This window comes from Thunnus albacares, chromosome 12 (genome assembly GCF_914725855.1).
Source record: "Thunnus albacares chromosome 12, fThuAlb1.1, whole genome shotgun sequence".
Taxonomy (NCBI): Eukaryota; Metazoa; Chordata; class Actinopteri; order Scombriformes; family Scombridae; genus Thunnus; species Thunnus albacares.
The window spans coordinates 17069289-17094857 of record NC_058117.1 but is presented as its reverse complement, the minus strand read 5'-3'; the positions used below and the strand labels follow the sequence as shown (position 1 = coordinate 17094857).

The 25569-nt window shown below is 39.2% G+C and overlaps 3 protein-coding genes across 8 annotated transcripts; 1 reads left to right on the top strand and 2 right to left on the bottom strand.

The window, feature by feature from the left end:
* Nucleotides 1-178: 178 nt before the first annotated feature.
* Nucleotides 179-9674, bottom strand: dusp22b (dual specificity phosphatase 22b). 3 transcript variants are annotated; one of them, XM_044367488.1, is made up of 7 exons: nucleotides 9594-9674; nucleotides 4380-4413; nucleotides 4189-4271; nucleotides 3410-3459; nucleotides 2256-2330; nucleotides 754-925; nucleotides 179-638 (listed from the first exon to the last, which is right to left on the bottom strand). In XM_044367488.1, exons 1-7 carry the CDS (start codon nucleotides 9603-9605, stop codon nucleotides 498-500), a joined length of 567 nt encoding a protein of 188 aa, XP_044223423.1. In that variant the 5' UTR covers nucleotides 9606-9674; the 3' UTR covers nucleotides 179-497. The 3 variants fall into 3 exon arrangements, with proteins under 3 accessions (XP_044223423.1, XP_044223424.1, XP_044223422.1); XM_044367489.1 differs by lacking the exon at nucleotides 9594-9674 and adding an exon at nucleotides 9037-9122; XM_044367487.1 differs by lacking the exon at nucleotides 9594-9674 and adding an exon at nucleotides 6102-6441.
* Nucleotides 9084-15735, top strand: ripk1l (receptor (TNFRSF)-interacting serine-threonine kinase 1, like). 4 transcript variants are annotated; one of them, XM_044367481.1, is made up of 11 exons: nucleotides 9084-9175; nucleotides 9499-9661; nucleotides 10504-10660; nucleotides 10820-10957; nucleotides 11035-11266; nucleotides 11451-11600; nucleotides 12224-12300; nucleotides 12453-12528; nucleotides 12687-13313; nucleotides 13447-13596; nucleotides 14060-15735. In XM_044367481.1, the coding sequence occupies exons 2-11, from the start codon at nucleotides 9501-9503 to the stop codon at nucleotides 14377-14379; spliced, it is 2088 nt and encodes a 695-aa protein (XP_044223416.1). In that variant the 5' UTR covers nucleotides 9084-9175; nucleotides 9499-9500; the 3' UTR covers nucleotides 14380-15735. The 4 variants fall into 4 exon arrangements, with proteins under 4 accessions (XP_044223416.1, XP_044223417.1, XP_044223415.1 ...); XM_044367482.1 differs by having other exon boundaries at nucleotides 12453-12537; nucleotides 14084-15735; XM_044367480.1 differs by lacking the exon at nucleotides 9084-9175 and adding an exon at nucleotides 9186-9317 and having other exon boundaries at nucleotides 12453-12537.
* Nucleotides 15736-17632: 1897 nt separating this feature from the next.
* On the bottom strand, nucleotides 17633-25290 carry opn7a (opsin 7, group member a). Its single transcript, XM_044368687.1, has 5 exons — nucleotides 25203-25290; nucleotides 23489-23651; nucleotides 23014-23141; nucleotides 20831-21165; nucleotides 17633-19341 (listed from the first exon to the last, which is right to left on the bottom strand). Exons 1-5 carry the CDS (start codon nucleotides 25288-25290, stop codon nucleotides 18703-18705), a joined length of 1353 nt encoding a protein of 450 aa, XP_044224622.1. The 3' UTR covers nucleotides 17633-18702.
* Between the last annotated feature and the right edge of the window lie 279 nt (nucleotides 25291-25569).

Genomic DNA, 25569 nt, shown 5'->3' with positions numbered 1-25569 from the left:
CTAAAGATAATTGGACAGAAAGAGTGACAAAAGCACGTGCTCTTGGTGTTTTTGATGCCACCATGCATGACCTCCCTTGCACATTAGACAAACAGGAAGAGAACCAGGAAACAGAGATGTAAACACAGCACAGAAAGTGTCTTATCACCTTCAATATGTCAGCCCACCGACTAACAACTTCACAAAACACTTCACTCATTTTATTTCACAATTTGAAATCGTAACAACACCGTACAAAACTCACAGTTCACAACATTTTTAAATTAGAAAAAAAAGGAAGCAGCACAAACATCAATTAATCAATGATAAAAAATAATATGTGCTGTTCATTTGAACTGGCTCTCTCTCCAGTGTACGTGTCCATGATCTCTACATGATCACTCCAGTAGCCATGAAAGTAGTCCACTCCAAAGCACATTAGATTTCCAGATATGTCCAGAATACTTTATATAGCATGACCAGGTGGTATAAGCCTCCAGGCTGAGCTGTAAAAGATCTCAGATACCTCCAGGTGGGGTAGATGCCTGTTTTTCCACCTCCCCCCCATTGACTTTGGAGGTTCTGGCAAGCAAGTCACGTATATCAGCTTCATCATTGAAGGGGTTGTCCTTATATTCCTTCTGTAGCCACTCTCTGAACTACAGGAAAAGAAAAAAAGTTTGTCTTTTGATAACAATGTAAAGATTTTTACACTATGTACAAGTCTGATAATGTACTATCTGAGTCTACTGTGTAATGCAGTGGTTTTCTGACCTGATGAGCTTGAGTAGCCTCGAACTCCTGGAGCTGCCGCTGGAAGCCCAGGTTGGGGCCAGCACAGGGCCGGGCCACCCTCACCGCAGCCAGTGCCTCCTGCCAACCCAGTCCTGTCACTGTCATGATGTAAGCTACCACCAAGGTGACACTGCGGGACACACCTGCCAAACTGCACGAAAAAAGGGATGGCCAAAGAATATGATGAGTGTGATGCATGAATTTAACTTAATTAAACTGTTAGACTATATGATTAGCATCATTTTCAGTTTCAACTCACATCGGAGCATCCTGCTTATGATTAGGTTTTTCACAGTTGTTTTTTTTCCGGTTTAGTGTTTCTACATGTAAACATCATATCCTGGTTTAGAAATCTAAAAATGGTAGCTAAAGTATTTTGTTAGAAATCTTGTCCCGGTTTCTGATTAGTTTCTGACATGTTCACAGATGTGACCTCAACTGAAGTTACATAGTAGGCAGTAAAAGTCAAAATGATGTCCTAGTGGTAATGCAGAGGATATATTCAATCGTTGTCTTACATTACCAAAGATTAGAGAGAGAAGCTAAATCCAGCAGAGTGGTCCAGGTAGCCAGAAACTAAACTGAGTTCATCCTTAACTATTGAGCTAACTTAGTTGGTGCAGTAATGACAGATTTGCTAGATGTGGACAAGTCACACCTGCACCAATGCAGAAAACCAGGACAATATTAAAGCCATGCAAACAGGAATATGAATAACCAGATTTCTCTATATTTCATGTGAACAACATATCCTGAATATTGTATGAAAACAATCAAAACCTGGATACTAATGTGCATGTAAACGTACAGTATGAGAGCTCAAAGTTGTAAACATCTAGCCTTCTCACCTGTCAGGACTGGAGATCATGTAAATAAGCCCAAAAATTTAGCGGTAATAACTATCAGATTATATATCTACAGCAGTGACACCAACCAGACTACAGGCAAGAATTAGGAGGTAAAACAAGGGGAGTGAGGTGCAGTCACTGATTAAATACACACATTATAAACTATATATTTGAATGCATTTGAATTCTTTGGCTGAGACATATTGAGTGGTAAAAGTTTGGGCAATGCAAATCTTATAAATACACATTTGTTCCCCTTGTTTTCTGAGAAGACCCTGTCTAACCAAATATAACTTTCCCCTGTGAGCATATGGTCAGCTACCCCACGACACACACAATGTGGTCTTGTTACTGTACTCTGTTTTGGGAAGTTCAAGAATAGGCTTTTGCTTATCATTTCATCTCCTCTGTGCTGCAGTTACACATGGCTTCACTTGTGTGCTCGGTTGATCTCAGTTATTTTTCAGAACTGTACATTTATATTTCAGCATTTCTGTGACTGTATTATAAGAGAGACGGAAGAAATCTGTCGAGTTCACGTGCTTAAACACGATATCTGGTTTCAATAGCCCGTATGAGCAAACCTTGATTCTAGCACTGAGGTGAAGATACAACAAGCAGTTTTTCTCTCACCAGTGAACGAGACAGCCTTCTCCTTTCAGGCGGGACTCGTGCATGAACATAATACTTTGTTTAAAGTGCTGCGTCCTGTGGAGCATAAGAAAACGCATGTTACAATAGGTCATGACCACAATAAACCATTATGAGAATGCAGCAAGAACTGCAGGAAAAGATGTGACTACGTGCTGTTATTTTGTCTTCACTGACACTTACAGGTCCTATATGAATCTAAAGAAGAGCAAGGAACTGGTTGTCAACAGTATGTGTGTGTTTTTTGCATGTGGTGTGTGTATGTTTTTGCACCTGACTTGTCAAACCCTCTAATTTCTTATCCTGGACAGATCAGGATGAGGGTGTGCTCATCTCAGGTTTGAGATAGTTGGTGTCATATTTCATATTTCCAACACCACTCTGAACTTTAAAGGCATGAGGCAACAGGGCCAGCAAAAGTGACAGGAGCATTAGTGTGCGTGTGTGTGCAAATGTTCACGGCTATAGTGAGTGTGTGAAGAGGGGGTACATATAAATAGAGACATAGCACCAATCATCATGCTAAAACTGCAGAACTGAGCTGCGAGACTTCCTTCCTGCTAAAAGGCCGCCTGAAATGTGAATTTGGCCACAAAAGATTTGTATGTGTGTGTGTGTGTGTGTGTGTGTTTGGATGTGTTTATGTGTGTCCAAACCAGGGCATCCCTTGATGATAAAATGCACCACCCCAGTCTCTCACATCACATGTAAAACAACTGGAATGTGTTTGTACAGATTATGTGTTCACATCAAAAAACAACCATGCACCATCCAGCTGTGTTACTGTGATCTAGTCAACGAGTAAGTTCACAGTTGAATGTTGTGAGCTTGTGAAAGCATATCATTTACACGTTAGCTTGAAGAAAATGAACCTCAGACGCCCACACTGTGCAGCCTCAAATGGTTGTGGTACTCTCTCTCTCTCTCTCTCTCTCTCTCTCTCTCTCTCCTCTCTCTCTCTCTCTCTCTCTCTCTCTCTCTCTCTCTCTCTCTCTCTCTCTCTCTCTCTCTCTCTCTCTCTCTCTCTCTCTCTCTCTCTCTCTCTCTCTCTCTCTCTCTCTCTCTCTCTCTCTCTCTCTCTCTCTCTCTCTCATTGTTCTGTGCTGTGTTGTTGTGCTGCACATTTTGGTACTTACAGGTTTTGTGTGGGCAGGTCAGCAGCTGAAATGCAGAGATAGGTCATCTCCTGAGGGACAAAGTATAGTAGTTACCTGTCAGCAGTCACTTGTTGGAATGCATTTAACACAAATCCATGAACAGCAGGTAATGTACACCACCACCACCGCACATGAACACTCGTAAGGTTTCAGTACGTGCGTGTTGATGATGGTGAACACAGGCAGTGCGACTGTCTGTGAAAGAAAAAAAAAAAGCTACAATTGTAAGCTGATTTGTGGTCACATTTGTTCACGTTCCCTTTTATTTCAAAACTGAAAACAGAAGGTGCATTGTTACTTGCAGCTATTAGAGTAACTTCACATCAAAATCAATAGCCTTCAAAAAATAATAATGAAGCGAAACTGCCCAGTCCACACTGGCTGAAGCAAGAACAACCGCCTACTCTCAAACCTACACATGCACAAAATTCAGCACACTGACCAAACCAACTGTTGTTGACTGGCATTTTTCATGATTTAAGAATCACAAGTAAGAAACTGTTTTTTTGTTTACTTGTTCTGCTCTGACAACTATTTATTCAAGAAGGGGCACTCTTCCTGATCAACCTGACAGACCGGTCTATAGAGTGTTTCAGAGTACAAGTCATGTGCACTGTACTAATACACCTTGAGGGTCTAAGCCAATCAGATCTCTTTAGCCAGCTCGATTACTCTGCTTAAAAATTTATGAGAAACTTAAGATATGCACTCATAGATGCAAGAGGGAGCAAAGACGTTAGATGCTGAAAGCTTCTCACCTGGAGGATAGGAGCTGCACTGTCATGAATGGACAGGATGTGTGTGATGTTGTTTCTGGCTAACAGTTCTCGGTCTCTTGCATCTGACATACAAAAAAAAGAACACCACAAACATGGACAATGATAATGTTCTGTCATATAGTCTAATTAAGAACAAAATCAACAGGACAAAAAAATACACTTATACTCACCTTTGAAATTTCCCAAGTATAAGTCAGGCAGGACCTATAAGGACAGAGAATATGTACACATTTGAAGCAGACATGGTGAAAGCATCATTGATGTAGTGAAGTGGTACAACAGCTGACTCAAAATGTCACCATGGATATAGGGTGATTATTAGATATACAGTAACTACAGTGGTATGTAAAAATTTGGGCACAATTTGATAAATAACATATTTTGGTGATTTTTTTAATTGAAAAGATGTAAACACAGTCTCCCTAGGATATGGAACCTAAAACACAATGTTTTCAGCAAACATTACTGCAGAGTTGCTTTTTATGTCATATATTGAACAAAAATAAAAACATCATTGTGGCTGGTGCAAAAGTTTGGGCACCCTAGGAGTTCCGAAGTCTCAGATTCTTTTTAAAAGGTCTCAGACCTTAATCTGCTTGTTAGGCCTCAGGCATGTCAATGATTGTCATTGGGAAATGTCAGCTTGTACCAATTTCAAAGCTTTACAAATAGTCTGACTTTTTAAATCTTGTGTGAACACTCAGCAACCATGAGTTCCTCTAAGCAGCTGTGTAAGACTCTGAAAATGAAAGTTCTCGAAGCCCACGATGCAGAGGACGGCTACAAGAAGATAGTAAAGTGTTGTCAGCTTGCAGTTTCCACAGTGTGAAATGTAATGGCAGTTTAGGGGAACTGTAGAGGTCAAGATGAGATCTGGAAGACCAAGAAAACTCTTGGAAAGAACTGCTCGTATGCTGCTCATAAAGGCAAATCAAAACCTCCATTTGACTGCAAAAAACCTGCAGGCGGATTTAACAGGCTAACTAATCCTAACAGGGCCAAGAATATTGCAGAACTAGAAGCCTTTCGCAAAGAAGAATGGGAGGAAATACCAAATACAAGAATTGAAAGATTTTTAGCTGGCTGCAAAAAACGTTTGTAAGCTGTGATATCTGCCAGAGGCGGTGTTACTAAATACTGTAGGGGCCCAAACTATTACAGATGCTACAATGATTTTGTTTAACTTTTATTCAATTTATGACATTACAAGTAACTATGCATTAGTGTTTGCTGAAAATATTGTGTTTTATGTTCCATATCCTAAAGCAGTGGTTCTCAAACTTTTTCACATCAAGGACCCCTAAATTAGACCAGGGACCTCCATCTGATAAGATTTTTACTTTACAATGTTTTATTACAGAACATGTATGAAATCCATAACCAAAATAGTCATACATTCTGTCATTGTCTTAGTTATGGATGGAATTATAATGAAAATAGATTATCCCCTTTTTTCTGGGGACCCTCTGGAACCCCCTAAAGGACTCCTGGGGGTCCCCGGACCCCACTTTGAGAAGCACTGGCCTAGAGAAGCTGTGTTTGCATCTTTTAAATTAGAAAAATCACCAAAATATGTTATTTGCCAATGGTTAAATTCTGCACCTGTGATCATGTGACTAGCTGAATAAGTGATCAGGTAAAACAGGTAAAGGTAAAATACGTTAAACATGCATATTTAGACCACCTAAGTTAAAAGGGTTATGGTTAATTCTTTTGAACAGACGTCACGTCAAGCCTATATATCTTGTAAAACTATGCAAAGAGACGCAACTTTTTATTGTGATTTTAAAAAATCCTAAATATGTCAAGAGACTCTATTGACACTCCAATCACAGGATACCAGTCGTGTGGGCAGTCCAGAGTAAAGCGCATGCAACAGATGAAAATCATACCTTATTAATGCCATTACCCATGTTGAAAAACGACCACAGAAAGGACTAATGGACTGAAATGCTGCGCTGTATTTCCTTGTTGGTAAAAATGAGTATCCAGTCAGTTCCGTGACGGCTTCCCAATCCCGCTGTAGGGGCGCCTAACAAGCAGCAGCTCCGCGCCCGAGAGAGTCGAGCAGTGCTGCCCAAACTCCCCGTGTTGAATGCTGGGATTTGTAGTTTGCCAATGTAAGGAACGCGGCTTTTGGATATAATAAGTGTGGACCAAACCTACCTTGGACTTATAGTTAGATATGATGAGAATATCCATAGGCTGTCCCCTGGCTTTACGAAAGCAAATGCCTAACCCTAAAATAAACTTTGACAACACAAGTGTCTACATACCAGAACAAAATTAGCCAAGCACTTGAAGATTAATACAGTGGCCGGTTACTCAAGTGAGCTGGATGACAAAGTCACTATGGAAAATAGAACAGGAGTGTGGCAGATATCAAATAACCATTTTTTGTGGTCTTTTAAAAAAATAAATAGCACAGATAGTCAGATCATGATTAGCTTTTGGGGCAAGATTTTGATATAATTCACAACATATTGTAATTTGTGCATTATATGCAAAGTGATAAGAGAGATGTGTTTCAGAGATAGTCGTTGCCTAAATGCTGAAGAGCTAATAACTCTTATGAGTACTGTTTTAATGAAACAAAGTTAGTTAATACATGCTTTCCAGCCATTGTCAGGAGAGGAAGAGTCTATGGGCTTTTGCTGCAGACATGTACTTCCTAATCCAAGTACACCACCACAGGAAGAGAGGAACTAATACTTCCTAAAATAACTACAAGGCCTCTGAACATTTCCCTCATTTTCAGTATCAACATTTTTGCAACTTCCCAAATACATGATTATATTTGCTGTTGCAATTTAGTTGTACATTAATGTATTTTCTAGGACACAGGTTTGTCTTATAGGCCCCACAACCATCTTTAACTGTGCCTCTTCACCCCAAATCTCTGTGCTGATGCATGGGGCAGAATGAGGAAAGGTTGTGTAAGGTTGTATCGCATCCTCTGCTATAGGCTACCAGCAGTGGGGCCAGCTACTGTACCTTGTCCGTGACTGTTGCAATCCTTTGCGAATTATGTAAACAGTTTCTCAGAAGCAGAGAAATGAATCTGGTTGCTGGGATGGGAAGGAACGACAGCACCACTACTAGAGCTGGATGCTGTTACATTAACCTCGCAGGATAATGCGTGGATAAACAACACTGTAAAAGAACACTGGACTATCATCCTCCCCCATGACCAGGCAGTTAATGTGAGTCCTGTGAAGCTGTAACATCTATGGCATCACAGACTCATTGGTGCCAGATCCTGTGCACTCTGTTAAATGACTACATTGTATTTTTGCCACCAAAAATGAGAAGTGCACCTACCACCTTACAGCAGGACACAAGTGACTCTGTTAAGAGCCAGGCAGTTGTACAGAAAACTGATAAGATCAAACTGTTAAATGATGGCACCTGCCAGTTCTGTACTGGTTATCTTCACATCCTAAAGAACATCAACAGGAAGTACTGCTACCCACTGCCCCAAATTGACAGAACACCACACTAAACCACAGGCCCCATTTGGTTTAACTTTCTGGTGATCTGTTGTTGTTGTTCTATGTCGGGTAGTGTTTGACCACCAGACTGCAACTCTAATGTAAGGAGGCATCTGCAGGAGACACTCAGCTACACGCAGTGTTTTACATAGTGAGATGGTCTTGTGTATCGCCACCAGGATTTGAAACACATGGTGTGAACTGGAGAATACGCCTGCTCTTCATGCCTGTTGTTTCAGTTTCAGTTTCAAGATTTAACAATGTGTTTAAAGAACGTTCCATCTTAAAAGTTTAGTGATGAATTTGTCTAAAATGACCATTGCCTCCTAGTTGAATACTTGGAATAACTGTACTCATGTATCATACAAAATATGTGTAAACAACTGTTGCCTAAGATGAGTGATAATGCACACTTAATCACAACAGGTATGACCACAGATCTCACCACAGGTCATCAAAATTATTTTTCAAACTATTTTAATTGTAGATGAAAGTAGTTTTAATGTAAATTGACTAATATTATTCATCGATTTTTTTGTTTGTTTGGTCGATTGCACTCACTTCACTGAACTGTGAAGTGAGTGGGGCCGAGGAGAACGACCTGAAGATTACCAGCAATAAGTGTGAATTATAGAAAAAGAAAATGCAAACCAGAAAACCGAGACAACAAGACAGGTAAATATGATACTGCTTTGTTGTGGCTTTAGTGTGCAAAAGGAGGAATTTATAGTGTGAGTCTTCACAGATAGGCTGCCCAAAATGTAGGTCTACATGTCATACATCGCCCACGCTGTCAGAGGCTACAATTTAGGTGGTTTCCCACTCTAGTTTCACTTAAACGCTTGTTTTATCAATGAATCTGTACCTTTTTAAATTATGCAAGGATGCTATGTTAGCTGTGCTGCTTTAATTAATAATGATGGGAAATTGATTTATCATTGTGCTTCCAAAACATCAAATAATTCTAGTTTTCTTCATTATTCTTCCGTTTTCTTTAACAGTTTTAGTCCTGGCTGATATAAAGATGAAACTGTCTGGAGATCAGTATCAATGGAGACAATATCACCCTCAAATCTTAAATGGATGTACAGGTGTTGTACTACAGTGGTGATTTGTGGTTATTTAGTCTGTAATAATAAATGTCGCCAGTAGGTGGCGACAGTGCCACACGACAAGATTCACAATGGTGCAGAGGACCAGAGGAATTATGTGTTTTACAAACCCATTTGAGATAAAGTTAGTAAAGAAATGGCTATAAATTGGCATCCTGCATTATGAAGTTCTCCATTATGAAATGTTTAAGCCTTTTCGGCCACGGAAGCCTGTAGCTGCTTACCATCCTGCTCTGGTATCGATTTGTAGGGCTGTTTGTAGTTTTTATGTCGTCTGTCCGGTTTCACTTAATTTCAGTTGGACGTCGAGAAATTCCCGGAACTACAAATAAAGTGCCCTACTTGGACTTTACATCACTTTTGGTAACTCATTTATTCCAGTGTCGATGTTATTGAAAGCAAATGCCGCGTATAATGTTGCTTTTTTCGGGTGAAGAGTTTGGTTACGAGGGCTAGCTAACGCAAAGTTTGTGTTGTTTCTGAAACTTAGCTAGACGTGACTGACGTGAGTGTGTCGACATGTTTTCATGTTTCTGGATGACTGAGTTCCCCCCTTTGCTCATTTCATCCGTCTGCTCAGCTTATTTGCATTTGCTTTGTGACAGCTAACAGGTTTTATCCACTGTGTTATGAGTTTTTTTCTGAGCTCTGTCTCGTCAAGCTGTTAAAATGTGACTTCTACTCAGGGATGGCCACCGCGCCAGACTCTTCACTTCATATGAGATCGACTGATCTTATCAAAAAAGAGGCCCTGGATTACGGAGGATTTGGAGAAGTTTACCTGTGCTACCATGCGACCCTCGGCCAGGTGGTGTTGAAGACTATGTATACAGGCCCTCTTCGCAATGAGTGAGTTGTTTGTGTCTCTGTTACTGTAAGGACTGTGCCGGGTATTCCCCTACGATTAAATACTAACTTAAATCATGTGTCGAGCAGGACACTTCAGGCAGACTCTCCACACAGCTCGGTGATGTTTTCACTGTTGCAGGAAAGAATTTACACTATCGTTGTAAGCTTATAATTGATATTATAACAACATGTCTAGCCACTCCTAATGCACTGCTTTCTATAAAGAGAACAGTCTGTTCATCAGAAATGCGGATGTGGGTCCAACATCCGTTTTTCAGACATGACCCATACTCAACTTTTCTGCAATATTTAGATTTACATCATTTCCTACAAAAAGTACATCCATATTTTTATTGCTGCCTTGATATGGCCATTTGATTTCACATTCACATGTCCCATGTGTCCTGCAAGGGATGCACCAATCCACGTGCTATGGATACCTGCAGATACTGACCACTGATCCAGCACAAGTGCTCTTTATTCCCTACATTTTAAATCTGTACTGCACTGCATGAAACTCATTTTTAGTAATACTGTATGTACAGTAACATTAGGGCAGGGATTTCTGTGGCACTAACAACTGAGTTTACAGGCAGCCTTGTCTGAAAAACTGTAACAGAGAGCGCAAACACAACATTTTATGACATTTTTTTAAAAAAGCTGTATTTGATGTGGATCAGTCACATCATGACTGACACCTGATCTGCTCAAACAATGGCTCAAACCGATTCAGTGTATTTTATCTGTGCATCCGTATGTCTTGCCTTGTCTCAACATGATGCTCACTTTATCACTTGTACTATACCATGTCTGGCTTTCATTTTATTTACTATACTTTCCAGGGATAGTAAAAGGTCGCTGCTGGAGGAGGGGAACATTATGGCAAGCCTGAACCATGAGCGTGTGGTCAAGTTGCTGGGTGTGATTATGGAGGATAGAGACTGCTCCTTAGTCTTGGAACTCATCCCCAGGGGCAACCTGTTTGCCATGCTTGAGCAGGTCAGTAGGTTTAATATCTAATCACACTGAAAAGGGAAAGATTAATGAATGTCCATCTTCTACTTTTCATACTGTACACAGTTTGCAGCTTTAAATAACTCACATTAGGGTACTTTTCATATGAAGTGAACGATTAATACTATTTTTCTCGGTTCTTAGGTCTCTGTGCCAATGTCCATCAAAGGCAGAATAATCTTGGAGATTTTGGAAGGGATGGTGTACCTTACAGACAAACACGTCATACACAAGGACCTCAAGCCAGAAAACATTCTAGTGGACAAGGATTTTCACATCAAGGTATATTGCACTCTGTGACCCATGAAACCGCATATACTATCATGATAATCTAAGCATGTTTTCCCTGTGCTTTCTAGATTGCAGACCTCGGCCTGGCCACCTGCCACACATGGAGCAAACTCACAAAGGAGGAGTCTCGCAGGAAGAGTCGTATGGGCAGAACAGCCGGGGCGAGAGGTGCAGGGACACTGAGCTACATGGCTCCTGAGCACCTGGAGAGTATACATACAGCCTCCACTGAGAAGTCTGACGTCTACAGCTTTGCAATTGTGGTTTGGGTCATCCTCACAGGCGAAGAGCCTTATCCAAGTGAGTTGGGATGCCAAAACCTGCTGAACAAGACATATTGTATTGATTTATCAGATTGACCATGAAATAATGTAGCAGCGTCTGGATTATTTTCATATTGCCACATTCATAACCGTTAACTAAATGGCTTAAATTTTGGTAAAAGGCATGCAGGCATCCAAAGTAAGTATCTTTTTACGTCCAGATGCCAGGAGTGAAGACCATATCAGCCAGTGTGTCCGTAATGGTGAAAGACCAGCAGAGAACCTTATTCCAGAGAACACTCCTACAGAGATAACTGACCTAATGAAGAGATGCTGGGATGGCAGTCCACAGAAAAGGCCGACATTTAAAGGTATGCTTTGTGTGTGTGTGTGTGTGTGTGTGTGTGTGTGTGTGTGTGTGTGTGTGTGTGTGTGTATTATAAGGAATAAAGTATGTGGTCCAGTGTGTATCAGTGGAACATGATATTGTCCAGTAATGCAAAACAGGTATGTGAGAGCTAATGGAACCAAACATTTTATTTAATCTCTGTTAGTTACTCCACAGCTAATCTGCATCCTGAAAATGAGTATTACAGCACTGTCATAACAAGCCTAATTATTGCTGTTATTGAATGAAAGCTTAAAATATTGAAATGTATTTTTTATAAATTAGAAAATGCAAGCTGCTTCTATAATAATATCTGTTTTTGAAAATGTACAGTAAAAAATTTAGGGATTTTATTATCAGTATCTCTGCCATAATCTCAAGGTTCTGGACGTTTTCTGAGCTTATTTGATGAATATGTGGTTCTTTAATTCCATAAAAGATTTTTACAACAGTGTATTGTTTTTGCTCTCAGTTGTTCTGTAGTTAGTTGTCAATATGCAGGACAAGCACATACAAATGTTCTTGTTTTTCTTTCCTTCAGTCTATGACGCAAATTGTCTTCTCACTCTTCTTCTCCCCCCCTCCTCCCTTTTTTTTTTTTTGCAGAGGGCTATGACTTATTTCTTCCTTTCTACATGGAAAAGCTTGAACCATATGTAGAGACAGACTTACGTCTTCTGAGGGTAAATATATTTGCTCTAGGAGTTGATGTTATAATCTTGTCTTGTATGCACAGTGAAGACACTAAGTTATAGATTTTGAAGTGAAATTGAAGCAAGACAAACAGCAATTCTAAGGACATTATATCATGAATCTACATGTCATTTTTACGCAGGACTCATATGAAGGCCCAGAAGAATTTGTTGAGAAGATGAAGTCTTTATCAATGACCCGTGAATGTATTTCGGCAGGTGAGCATGGTTGGTAATCTTGATGTCCTGGAAATACACTCTCTAATGTCCACCTTTTGCTGCATGCTATTACATTAAATGTTGTAAATGCTCTGAAAGCTTGAGAAATTGTTGGATTGAGTAGCTCTATTGTATCAACTTCTTTTCTCACCTTCCAGACTGCCCAGCTCCTTTGATGAGTTCAGACAGAAATGTATCTGTGCCAGTTGAAGCTAGTATTGAGGACCTGCATTGCATCCAATGCCACCCACCTATGGAGTCAGTGGAGCCCGAGATTCAGACAGACGCAAAGGTAGCCAGCAGCCCTCCAGCTGTTGAGGAGAAACTAGATCGGGAGTTGAAGTACCACATCTACGGCAGCTATAACAATGAGAACCAGCCTGACCCTGCCAACAGCTTTCATCAGAACAATAACTTCCTGCCAAACCACTTCAGCATTTCAGATAATACTGTTAGGCAACCAGAACAAGACAGGCCCTCTTCTGTTTCCTCTGTCCATTCCTGGACAAAAGCTGAAGCAGTGCAGCCAACCAGCCAGGAAGAGACTTGGTATCGCCCTACTGCTGGTCTCTATGAATCCATGTCCTCCTCCACACCCACTGCATCCCACTTACCTATGTCTGCCAGCACCCCTTCTCTATCCCACTTTAACCAGCAACATCCATATTCCCACTATGACCGCCAACAGTCCTGGCCAGTTTATCCAGTGTCTGATACAGGTGCCCCTGATATCACTCCTGGACGTCTCTTTACCCCTTCCAAGGGTGCCTCGCTACAAGATCCAGGTACATACAAACATGTTTGATGAAGCATTCCTTCAGCAATCTCTGACTTGTTAACAGCTGCTTCTGTCACCTTTGACTGGCATGTGCTGGAATGACTATTTATATGTGTTTGTTTGTTTGTTTTTTGTTCCAGCATCTCTTTACATTAAGAATGCCAGGGGCATCCAGATTGGCAACAACAACACGCTGAGTATCCTAGGTTACGAGTCTTCCCATAGTTCATTATCTTCAGCTGCTAGCAGCTCAGCTAACTCTCCAATCAAAGAAGCCATTCAGAAATATGGTAAACTATAACAGTTAAATATTGATTTATATCAATGAATAGATTTTTTATTTTGTCTGACCAACAGTCCTAAAACCAAAGATATTCAGTTTGCTATCATATATAATGAAGAGAAGCATAAAATACTTAAATTTGAGAAGCTGAAATCAGAAAATGTTGTGTATTTTTGCTTGAAAAAATCACTAAAACAATTATTTGAATATCAAAACAGTGTTTAATTAATTTTCTGTCTATCAACTCAAATCAAACAAATTAATCCACTAGTCATTTCAGCTCTACCAGTCATTCATAAGCAGTAATACATACAGCAGGCTTACTGTATCATGCAATACAGGGGCCAGGTGAGAGCCACAACAAGTTTCAAATAGTTAAACAATAATTTCTAGTTCAACAATTAATGTTAAACTTCAACCAATCTCACATTAGAGTTGATTTTGTCGCCCATTTATTGCTCACTTACTAGATTTACCTTCACCATTTCATTTAGAGGACCATGCCGTGACTGAAGAGCACCTGGATCTGCTGAGGGACAACATCGGGAACAAATGGAAGCGTTGTGCACGGAGCCTGGGTCTGACCAGTGTGGAAATAGAGACCATTGAGCATGACTACTACCTTGATGGCCTACCAGAGATGGTGCACCAGATGCTGGAGCGCTGGAAAATGAAGGAGGGAAGTATTGGCTGTACAATTGGGAAGCTGTGTCGAGCTCTGGAAGGCAAAATAAAGGTAGATGTCATCCAGAAAATATTGGACAACTGCGGTTGTTCCTCCTTGATCTGATAAACTTGGTTCACTTGGCAGATTTCCCACATTCCCTCCAAATGACTTTCTGATTATGATGGCAACATCTCCAAACTATAATGTATTTAAGGGGTTAGTTAAACCAAATCACTCAAAAACAGCCATGCAGATAGTGTTGATTTTATGTGCTGAGGTTTTGAGATATCGTCTTTATACTGCCCCCAAATACATTAGAGGTAAATGAAATTTCATTTGTGCTGCCTAAGGCACTGGAAGATGTCATTTATAACTTGCTGTTTTCATAGAGACATTCTCTTTTAATGCCTTCTATGTGTGACAGTTCAATTGCATTTTCAAATTACTGCATCATTTTCTTCTGCCAAACTTATCTATATGAGCAGTAGAGTTGAAAGTTTCAAGTTGAACTGACCAGTTTCAGAGCAAGTTTTTCTTGTTACAGAAATGACAAAATCATTGTTTATTTTCTAATTTACTATAAAGTGATAATGACCTAAATAATTAGTTTTTCTTATCCATCTGCCAGTGGATATGAAGAGTCAAAATGAGAATTATAAACAAGTAATCTTTTTAATACACTGTCAAACATGCTTTCAGAAATTGTACTTTGTGATGACATTATGTAAAAGCCATTGAGTTTGTACACAGTTACTGTAGCTGTAGCAAAATAATGAAGTCATATTCAGGGGCAATCAAATGGTGTACGCTAAACATTTATTCCAGCTAAAAACAAACTTCAATCACAGAACAAGTAAGGTCTGTAAGGTCAATGAACCCCAGAGAAGCTGAAAACATTATGAGTTATAGGTGAAAAAAATAAATGCAGATTGTATAAAAACCATAATGGAATATTCAAAAATAATGTACATTATTGTCGTCATCTGTGTGTCCATTAGGGGTCAGTATACAATGTGTTCATAAGTTAGTTTAACTCCTAACTCCTTTGAATCTAAGACCTACCATAGATTATGTTTTCCAAAGAATGTTATTTCCCCAAATTACGTGTGCATGAACTATTAATTAGCTACGGTGTGTGGATTTCCTGCAATGATATCAGATTATTGTGACATTTATTAGTCATTTTACTGTACTGTGTCAAGTGTTTTGGATTACAAGAAATATTTCTTGCAATCCAAAGATTGTATGTAAAGATTGAATGTTGATGGTTTCATGTCTTGATCTTTTTCATACAGTGTGACTTTGTATACCAGTTCTCACAGTGTTGATGTAGTTCACGCTGCACAATAGCAGACTAACATGTTGTGTTACCAAAAACCCTCCATTGAACTATTCTCACTCCACAGGCCTTACAAAAGCCAGATCCACTGCAGAACCATTATGACATTCAGAATAAACTGTTTACAAATGTTCCTAAAATTCCAAAGTGAATGTGTATTTCATGTATTTTATAGATTGCACCACACAACCTGTTATTGTTTCTAGTTTAGTATTTCCTTCAGATTGCATTTGTTATCCCCTGCAACTAGTTAGTAAATATCAATGTACTGTATGCTTAAAAACATGAAGACAATTGCAGGGCTGTCGCTTCTATACTAAATTTCAACTAGATCCAGACTGTAGCCGTATTCTCTGTATGTAGTGCGTTCACAGTGGAAAAGTGTCAAAATAAACTATACAAAAAGGTCAGTGGGCATACTTAAAAGTGCTTTGAGTGTGTTGGAGTGTTTAAAGGCAACTGAGAAGCTGCTCACTGCTGGAAAAAATTAAAACAAATTGTGGATGGTGGTAAAACAGCTTTGTGAACACCCCAGAAAACAAAACGACACCATATAAAACCTATAAAATCATTGGACAGTTAGATACATGACAGATACACATACAAGTTAAACTTCACAAATACATGTTTGTTTGTGAAGTTTAAGTTTGGTGATTTATTTTTTTACTAACTGCAAAAACAGTATATTGAGATAATTAGTATTTAGTATAGTATTGTATACAATTAGTATGGAATTAGGACATTGCATATGTCACTCAAAAGCACATTGCCCTTCATAGCGATTTAATGAAGCCATGAAATTGGGCCAGAAACAAATTGATCCACAAATTCAGCACCCAGTAAAAACACCAAATCTGAACCTGAGTCTTGTTTTTATAAATGATTGCAATAGAGTCAGATACACTGTGTATAGTTTCAACCTAATTTTTGTCTCTATTAAATTGTAACACTAAAATCACAATCTGGACTGTAGAAAACTGCATATAATAACTAAGACTATAGTCTGAATACTTTTTTTACATAGTATATAGGGATAATTATTCCCAAGTGTAAAAGTTAAACCACAGTTTGTTTGTCCAGATAATCAACCTTAACTCCTCCAAATACACCTAACAGAAAAATTTTCACTTTAATGGTTGTCATTGAAAAGACTGTTTGAAATCACATTTTAATGGACCCTTTAATGGATTACAGATGTGATGATAGTATCTTCACAAGTCCTGAGAAAAGAACATTTGTGCCTTACATGTTTTTACAAATCAAACAGCCACTGCTGTTGCTTTTTTACCTGGTGTGTTTAATAATCCCTTCACTAATCACAAGAAAATGAATCCTCCCATGTTATGAATGATTAATGATGTTTCATAACTGTAATTACATCCATTTTCTTACAGATTTAAGGATGCTGCTAAAATGGCACCCTGTTGCTCCATAGATAAAATCTAATTAAGTACTTTTGTTAATCAAAAGCTGTACAACTCGTGACATTAAACCTACAACAAAAAAAGTAATTAAGTAATGGAAAAAATTGGAAAAACAACAATATTTTAATTAGATTAGATGAAATAGTGGCAGACTAATGAGATCAGCTGCTGCAATGGTAACAATTCATGCCTGTCATGTTGATTTTACACATGGATTTACGCACAATAACAAATAGTTAATTACAGACAACATGACATTTATCTACAGCTGCATCATTTACTGTAGGTTATCTTTTGCTTCATTTGTCTCTTTTCCCTCTCTTCCAGTTGATAAACTTATGTGTATAGTTTAGTATTACTAGGCAATCAAGTAAATAAATATTCTATTTTTACTGTACACATAATAAAGAATGACTTTAAGTTCTTATAATACAGCTATATATAGACACAATTGTGCAGTACTATAACAATGGTGTTACACAGGAGTGTTGTGTTCTACATCATCTGTATATAGATAATTGATCAAGCACCATAAACTATATACCTGCAGTTAAGTGTAAACAATACTTGGTCTGGCATAGTAAAGGAAGTGAAACACCTTTAGAAATGAGTGTCTGTTCTCATAAGACGCACTGGTATGTTACTGGAATAATTAGCAAAAAGAGAATCATCATTTAGGCCTGACCATGAAAATCACCAAATATACTACAATGCTATACCCATTTCATAATAAATTCATGATCCAGGAAAAACCTGAAAGATTTAACTCAAAATACTACAATACATACAGTACATTAATAAATGTAACCCTAATGTAGTGATAAGTCATCAGTGACTCTCATACTTTGTTCCCTGCCAGAACGAATCCCTGAGGTTGAACTCAGGTTTTACTAAGATAATGTTAACAGCAAATTACTTCTAAAAATAATATCAAGCACCTCGTAAGGTCCACAAGTATTTGCACAGAGGTGACAGTGCAGAATGTCAGCTTTAATTTGAGGGTTCTGTTAGCCATACTGGATTAATAGTTGAAACATAATATAATAGACATACGTGAATCATGGTTTTGAAGTAGTTACCGTTAAAATGGGCAATGTCTGGACATCGGCTGACATCAGATGGCTGGAACCGTCTCTGATACATATACAAACACATTATTCAGAATTTAAGATGTATTAAACTTAGGCTGCAGAACTTAAAAATGTAGCAAGGGGTCTGAAAACTTTCAGACAGTATCTGAACACAGAGCTTAAGTCTGCCACTGAAGCCCCAAACCTATCCATCTCAAACCATGTACCCCTGTTACAAAGTTTTTGACGTTTCAAAGATCCATTAAGTGCAAATATAACAAAGGCAACATAAAAAGGTTGCAATTTTTCCTATGGCAACATAGGAATGTGTGATAACTCTTTCAAAAATGTACCCAGAGAATTCAAATTAAAGCTGTCTGCATTTAACTTCAAAGCCTCAAAACCTAAAAGGTAACCAGCTGAAGTAATGCACAGTGGGCAAAAAAAGTAAGTTATGTTATGGCTGCTGCCCAAACACTGAGGGAGCATATGTTACATTCCTGAAGAAGATTTCCTGAAAATATGAATTAAATAATTTCACATCTTATAAGAACATAACCTGCAAAATATGCCCAGAGAGATTCTGTAAACATTATAAATTGAGAGAAAAATATCAAGGCCAAGCTACTTTTGCGTGCCCTGGAACCATCTCTAAATTAATATGGAAGTTGTCTATTTCTGAGGTCCTTTTTGCACACATGGTGGCCAGCAGAGACTTCTTGTGGCACACATTTTGAAGCTTTTGCTTATTTATTTGAGGAACTGCAACATCTTGATCCTTGGATGAGTCTCCATTGGCAGCAGGGTTAGAGACACTGCACATTTGAGGGTAGTGTCTAAAGCATTCAAAGGCATCCTTGCACTTCTCACAGCTGTGATCCTTTAATGCCACTATAGGAGGTTGAGCAGAGGAGTTGGATGAAGGGAATTCGTTGGTCTCTTTGTGGACTGTGCGAAGTCTAACCCTGATCATTGGCTTGGAGCAACACTTTACTGGGCCCTGGGAGCAGAGGCAGCCCTTCAGACAGGCGTGGCATAGAGTACCCAGGTCCCTGCGCATTACCCTGCGGAAGTTCGGCCTTAGCATTAGGTAGATAATTGGGTTGTAAATGGTGGAGGACTTGGCAAACATGGCTGGCATGGCGAATGCCAGAGGAGGGATGTTCTCAATGCGTCCAAAGGCAGCCCACATGGACACCACAGCATATGGACTCCACGCCGCAAAGAAACCAATGCAGACAGCAACACTTAGCTTGCAGGAAAAAGAGCACAGAAGAGAAATTTGTAATTGATAGGGTTTTGAAAATTCACACTTTTCAATAACTGACCAGCTTTTGGTGCTTTACACAGAACAGTGTATTTCAAGGAAAGTCTGGTGTTATTTTATATATTTCTTACTGTTAACAAATCCCATGAAAAGACAAAAACTACCAATAGTTAGCCTGTGTCTCAATATTTTATGACACCCCCAGCCTGTCAGTGGCTCTCAGCCTCAACCCCATTTGTTTCTATTGAAAAAATAAATTTTTAAAAGCAGATGATGAATATATAAAAAAATTTTTAAAAGATCTTGGGATTGTGTTTTTTAGCAAACATACGTCAAACAGGAATAAACAGCCCCCTCGTTGGGGACTGCTGTCAACTGCAGATTTGGTGCCCTTGTTAATATTTACACCAGAAGAGTCTCTGTGGGGTTGTTAAAAAATAATCTACAGTGCCCATGTTCATTGTAATGAAGGAGCATGTCAACCAGTGCAACAATGTGGCTCATTTATGTAGTTTTTAATAGTTTTTGTGGACAGTGGAGCTCTATGGCAAAAAAAATAAGATATATCAGGTTTTTGCTACACAGACAGTACTTTCTGATTGGATCAATCAATTGATTGTTTTGGTCTTCTTGTGGGATTTAGTGACAATAAATTACTGAATACCATCATACTTATCCTTTAAAAGCATGAGATAGAATCCAAACTGGAGTGACGGACTGAATTCGTACATCTATCTTAACATCTCTAAAGATTTATTGACCAATATCATTCAGATGCCACATGGGCAGAAAGGGCATTTTGGTGAGCCTTTTTTTTGTGACTCAGAGGTGTTCTTATGAAGATGGATATATGATAATGACAATTTATCAGCAGAGGCAGCAGTAGCTTCTCATCCATCACAGTACAACCAGAGCCAATTCCTGCTAATGAGAAGCTGCATCACTGGAGGATCTATTGAGGTCACTGCCAATTTCTTCAACAAATAGGGGAGTTAGAAACTCTCCAGAGGACTCTTCTCTCTAAGGAAGCGCTTTTGATATACACCACCACCACACATACATTATCTATATAACCATGCTGTGTGAATTTGGTTCTCACCGATTGGCACGTCTGTCTTTCTTTTCTTTTTTTTTAAAGATAGGTCATGTACTGGATGTTTGAAGGTAAGAGGATTTGTATCAATAATCACAAGTGTGAATAAATGACTGTAGCTCTGAGTTAAGTCTCAGGATTGGTATTATTTTTGTCAGTGGGTGTGTATATCCTGCATGTAAAGAGTGCAAGTGGATTATTAATACACTTGGGGTGTGATTATATGGAGACACAGTAATGATGAGGGTGAGCATGTAAAGGTGAAAAGATACTTTTTTTGAATGTCTTAGCAAAAACTATGAATCTTAAAGTCCCAGCATATTGAATTAAACTCATAGCATGATGGAAGTAATGTGCTTTTATTAATGTGTTTCCTCTTACCTTGACAATAATTGCCTGGATGCTGCTCATGTGTGTCTGTCTCGATGCATGCCTCTCCATAGTCTTGCGGGATGCATGCACTGTGAGAAGAATTCCTGTGTAGGATGCTATGATAACACAGCATGGAAGGATGTAGCAGAAGATGAACAGTGCCACAGTGTAGGAGCGTGCTGTGGTGTGCTGATTGGACAGGCGCCAGTCAATGCAACAGGCTGTTCCATAAGGCTCTGGCCCGTATTCCCCCCAGTGGGCCAGCGGGGAGCAGGCAAACAACAGGGCATAGACCCAAGCACAGACAATGAGCAGACGGCCATGAATAGAATTAAACCTGTTTCCTGTAAATATGGAAAAATATTTAATTATCAGTGCAGTTCCTTACTTATAAATTCTCTGCAAAATTATTGTTTTTTGATTTGCTGACATATTGTAATGATACAATAAACTAGATTATGGAAGTCTTTAGGTTACTTGAATAATCTTGGTTCTGTGAGTAAAGTGTCTCACTGTGGGAATGTGCCCCTATGCATATTCTCAGAAGCACTTACTCCATTACACACTGAGTAGCTGGCTGAGACCCTCTGCCTATTTACAAGGCAGATGTAAGGGTTGAATGATTCCCCTTAACTCCAAACAAAGTTGGGGTAATCAAGGTAAGGCCACTCCTGTGCAAGGGCATTTAGTCCCAACACATCTCGATTATGCAAGCAGAAACTGAGAAGTTCCCCCTTCTCCCTTAAGGGGACCACCACTGGATAACAAATCTAGGAATATGTGTCTCAGTCACACACAAGAGATGTGTATCACTTCACAGTATCTGTGTGCCACCTTGTGTAACTGATGGAAGCGCAACCCTTCTTGATGGCTTATATGGGCCTTCATGGCCGTATTGTCTATCCTCACCAGTACATGATGTCATTAGTCATGAAAGAAAGTGTTTCAGCGTTGGTGTGTTTGAGACCCCATTCAGTCTTCTGTCCTTGACCGTATTAGCGTTAACAGCTCTCACAACCAAAGGTTATACATCTTCTCAGTTGACCTGTGATGACTGGGGTCATATGGAAGAGTGTATGTGGTCTAAATGACATAGCTGACAATTCTGGCTGGAGCTGGGTTATTTCCAATGACTTCATGGGCAGCATGCATGCCATTCATGCTTGTCTATACCTTAAAGCTCCAAGAAAGATGGTCCTTGAATGGGTGTCTTGCAGCAGAAATATGGATTCTCCCTCCAGGAGACAGAATCACATTTCTCGATTTTTCTCACCCACACTGAGTTGTGTTTCCTCAGTGGTGACATTAGTGAGAAAAGGGTCTTTTTTCGAGATACTGGCTTGACGCATCAGCTCACAAAGGAGGCTCTTCATTGTAAAATGGAAACCGTAGTCTCCAGGGTTTTCAAATACAGTCTGGCCATGTTCTAGTCAGAGGCATGTGGAGCAGGCCTGGTGTGTTTTTGGTCAGAGTTTTGTTCCTGCAGATAGAAAAATTAGTGCCAGAATCTCTTTTTTTCCATGGTGAGAGATGGCTTGGCAGTTGAATCTATTTACTGAAGGGGTGCTAAAGGAGCAGAGTGTAATTATCTAGATTGATAATTGTCAAGCTATGCCAGGTAAAGCATCACCAAGTCAGCCTGCAGCATTAGGTGAGCGATAAGGCCTCTGAGGCAAACAGAAGTGATTGAAAGGCAAGTTATATCAGCCTAATATACACAGACATCATGACTATTAGCCAAATTAGTGCCTCTGCAAATATGCAGGGGGTGAAACACCACTGTGAGACATATGCAAATAATGCAGTGAAAGAACATGTATTGACCATATTTCAAAGTCAGAACTACAGATTGATTAAGTGACTCAAGTTCTTACTTCACATTAGTTTTGTTAGGTAATGGCGTTTAAGGGCAACCAAATTAAAGCCTTTTGTGACACTGCCTGGGAAAACACAATTTCTTGAGGTCAAATAGAAGGCCCCGTTGCACTGCATTAACCAACATCACAAGTAATACTTATTGAGTGCAGCCCTTGGACTTGTCAGTCATCAAAGAAAGGCTAATGTGCAGCGCTTCATGGGGGGATTATCATTCCGTTTCCTTCCACAGATAAATCGACAATCAGCCACTTAGGGACGTGATTGTTAATCCTGTGTCATGTCATTGGGCAAAAATAGCTTCTTTGAAGACTTACCATAGAGTGGATAACATACTTTCACAAAGCACACCATGCTTAGCAGGGTTAGAGTGGTCAGACTGCAGATGCCAAACAACATGCCACAAAAAGCATATATGGAGCACACTGTTTTCCCATATAGCCACCTGTGTGGGAGGGCAAAGGGGTGTGAGAAAGAGAAGGAGAGTGCAGAGCAAGACAGAGAAAAAGGAAGATCAATGAGGCAGAGGGTGAGAAAGGGAAAAGGGGAGAATAGCATGAGCATGACACTCCATATCTGTGAACTCACAGGCAATCCTACTGCTAACCAATCATATAGTCAAATGAACCATGAAATATGAAGGAAGTCTGATATAAAAGCAATACCTATAAAAAATCTTCTCTATAGCTCATATGTTTCACATGAAAGTATTACATTCTCTGGTGGTGACAACAACCACTTTGTCTGCATTTCTCCGCTTTGATACCCAAAGCTATGTGCCAGGTGTAGTACCTGTGGTAGAAACTTGAAGTTATCGCCATAGGGTAGAGTGACAGAGTCAGGCCCAAGTCACTAACAGCTAGGTTGATGATGAAGTACTCTGCAGGCTTGAGGAGGTGCTTTTTCTTGTAGGAGACATACAGCAATGTGCTATTGCCAAAAAGTGAACATACTCCTGCAGGAAAGACAGACCAAAAACACCTGGCTGTGAGTGAATGTTCATTGTGAGCCACAACAAAGCTGAGGTGCAAGTGTTAGAAAATGATTTCCAGCAGCTTTTTCAGCAAGAGGTATTCTTATAAATATAAATATCTAAATCTTTTCCTGGTGGACTTCAAACAAGCTACAAAGCTGTAAATAGACAATGTGCTTCAGTGTAATGATATAACTAAGGACCAAGATGACATACTGAATCAACATTCTGAAGGACAAAATAGCAGCTTAGTCAATCTTGTAGCATGGATGCATTTGTCGTTCCTCTCCTGAAAGAATGGATATAAAATATAAAGGTTTCCACAGGTTCATGTTAACACCTGTTTCCATGCTCTACACTGTCTTACTTCACATTAGCAATTTGTCACACACATCTCATTCATGAGAAATCCAATCTGAAATATGAGAATGGACAATGCGAACAAACTGTGGAACAACCTTCGCAACAAAGACTACTGAACAGTCATTTGTGGGCATGTGCGAATATTCTGACATCAGTTTAATCGGGAAGTAGAGGTAACTTTTCAAACAGAACATTCAGTGCAGGCTGAAGCCTGGGCTTTTGACTTTCAGGGAGCATTTTTACATATGTTCACCTCAAGTTTTGGAACTTTGACAAGGTTTAACATTGACATCTGACATTATAACAGTATATAAATGATGGAAAATCACAAAAAGCATGTTATGTCTCCTTTAACATACATATACAGAGCAACAGCAGCCAAAATACACACTGTCATTGATATACAACTGCACTATGCTGAACACCCACTTAAAGCCACATCCTTATTATAATGTAGTCTCTCTAAACAATAGGCAGTAATTAGGAAATAAACTAGTTTGAACATAAAATTACAATCTTTAAATTTCAAATCTTCAGAACATTCACAAAATAAATCTCATCCAAATGAAAAAAAATCTCATAATACAGCTGTATCTTTCTAGTTTCCTTCTAACAGTGTGTAAGACTACATTTAATGTAAGGATTCTCCAGTATGTTGTATGTATGTTGCCAAGATCAAAGACTGAGATGAAAGTTAACCTGGGTCGGATAATTTCCAGTACATGGCCCAGTCTTGGAATTCATTGTCAGAAAGCTCTTATGTTGTTGTGTAGGAGGCACAGATAATACATGAGCAACTGCACTGGCTGCCTCACTGGGTCTGTATCACAACTGTACATTAATCTGTGCCTGTCTCTGTGCAAAAATGGACTTATTCACACTTATACACACTGATGCATATATATTTGGTAAATACAGACAGAGGCTATACATTCAGTATAAAGGTATTTTGGATAGGTGGACATCAAATGCAAATAATTTAGTAACACAATCAGAGAGACAAAAGGAAACTCGCTCACAAGGCTTCACAGCATGCTATCTTGTATCATGCTGTTATTTATTTCAGCTGGAGCAGAACTAGTAGAAAGCTAATTGACAGTGTTATTAACTCTTTATCAGTCTGTTGAGGAACAAAAAAAAGAGGTCTGAATTGAAGTAGACTTTACTCACCAAAAACAGAGTAGACCACAGCCACCGTTATATCCAGTGGCACAGGTATGTTTGAATGGAACGCAATGTCTTCATCTAACAGCTTCATCTGGAAACAGTTAAGAGTTTTTTTATGAGCAAAATTAGGAATTGGTGTAAATGGTAATATAATAGGTTTTAATCTGTGTATTTAAAGCCACAACATGTAGGTTGTTGGCTGTGAGAGGACACTCATGTAATTGAATTTGCTGTGTGATTGTATTAACCTTTTCCACAGCCTTAGCTGAATGTGATGTACAAAAGACATTGACTGATACATCAACCTGCCTTTAAGCTACCCATGTGCTAACATCATCAACACTTTGTTTCCACATGTTTTCATTCTGCT

Coding starts and splice junctions, on each gene's coding strand:
- dusp22b (XM_044367487.1), bottom strand. CDS start 6,122: ATGGGTAATGGCATTAATAAG. Junction 2,331..3,409: donor GACCTGCCCACACAAAACCT/GTAAGTACCAAA, acceptor TATGCTCCACAG/GACGCAGCACTTTAAACAAA. Junction 639..753: donor AGGCTACTCAAGCTCATCAG/GTCAGAAAACCA, acceptor CTTTTCCTGTAG/TTCAGAGAGTGGCTACAGAA.
- ripk1l (XM_044367480.1), top strand. CDS start 9,501: ATGGCCACCGCGCCAGACTCTTCACTTCATATGAGATCGACTGATCTT. Junction 12,301..12,452: donor CAGACTTACGTCTTCTGAGG/GTAAATATATTT, acceptor ATTTTTACGCAG/GACTCATATGAAGGCCCAGA. Junction 13,314..13,446: donor TGCCTCGCTACAAGATCCAG/GTACATACAAAC, acceptor TTTTTGTTCCAG/CATCTCTTTACATTAAGAAT.
- opn7a (XM_044368687.1), bottom strand. CDS start 25,290: ATGAAGCTGTTAGATGAAGACATTGCGTTCCATTCAAACATACCTGTG. Junction 21,166..23,013: donor AGTATGTTATCCACTCTATG/GTAAGTCTTCAA, acceptor CCATATTTACAG/GAAACAGGTTTAATTCTATT. Junction 19,342..20,830: donor TCCAGGCAATTATTGTCAAG/GTAAGAGGAAAC, acceptor TTTTCCTGCAAG/CTAAGTGTTGCTGTCTGCAT.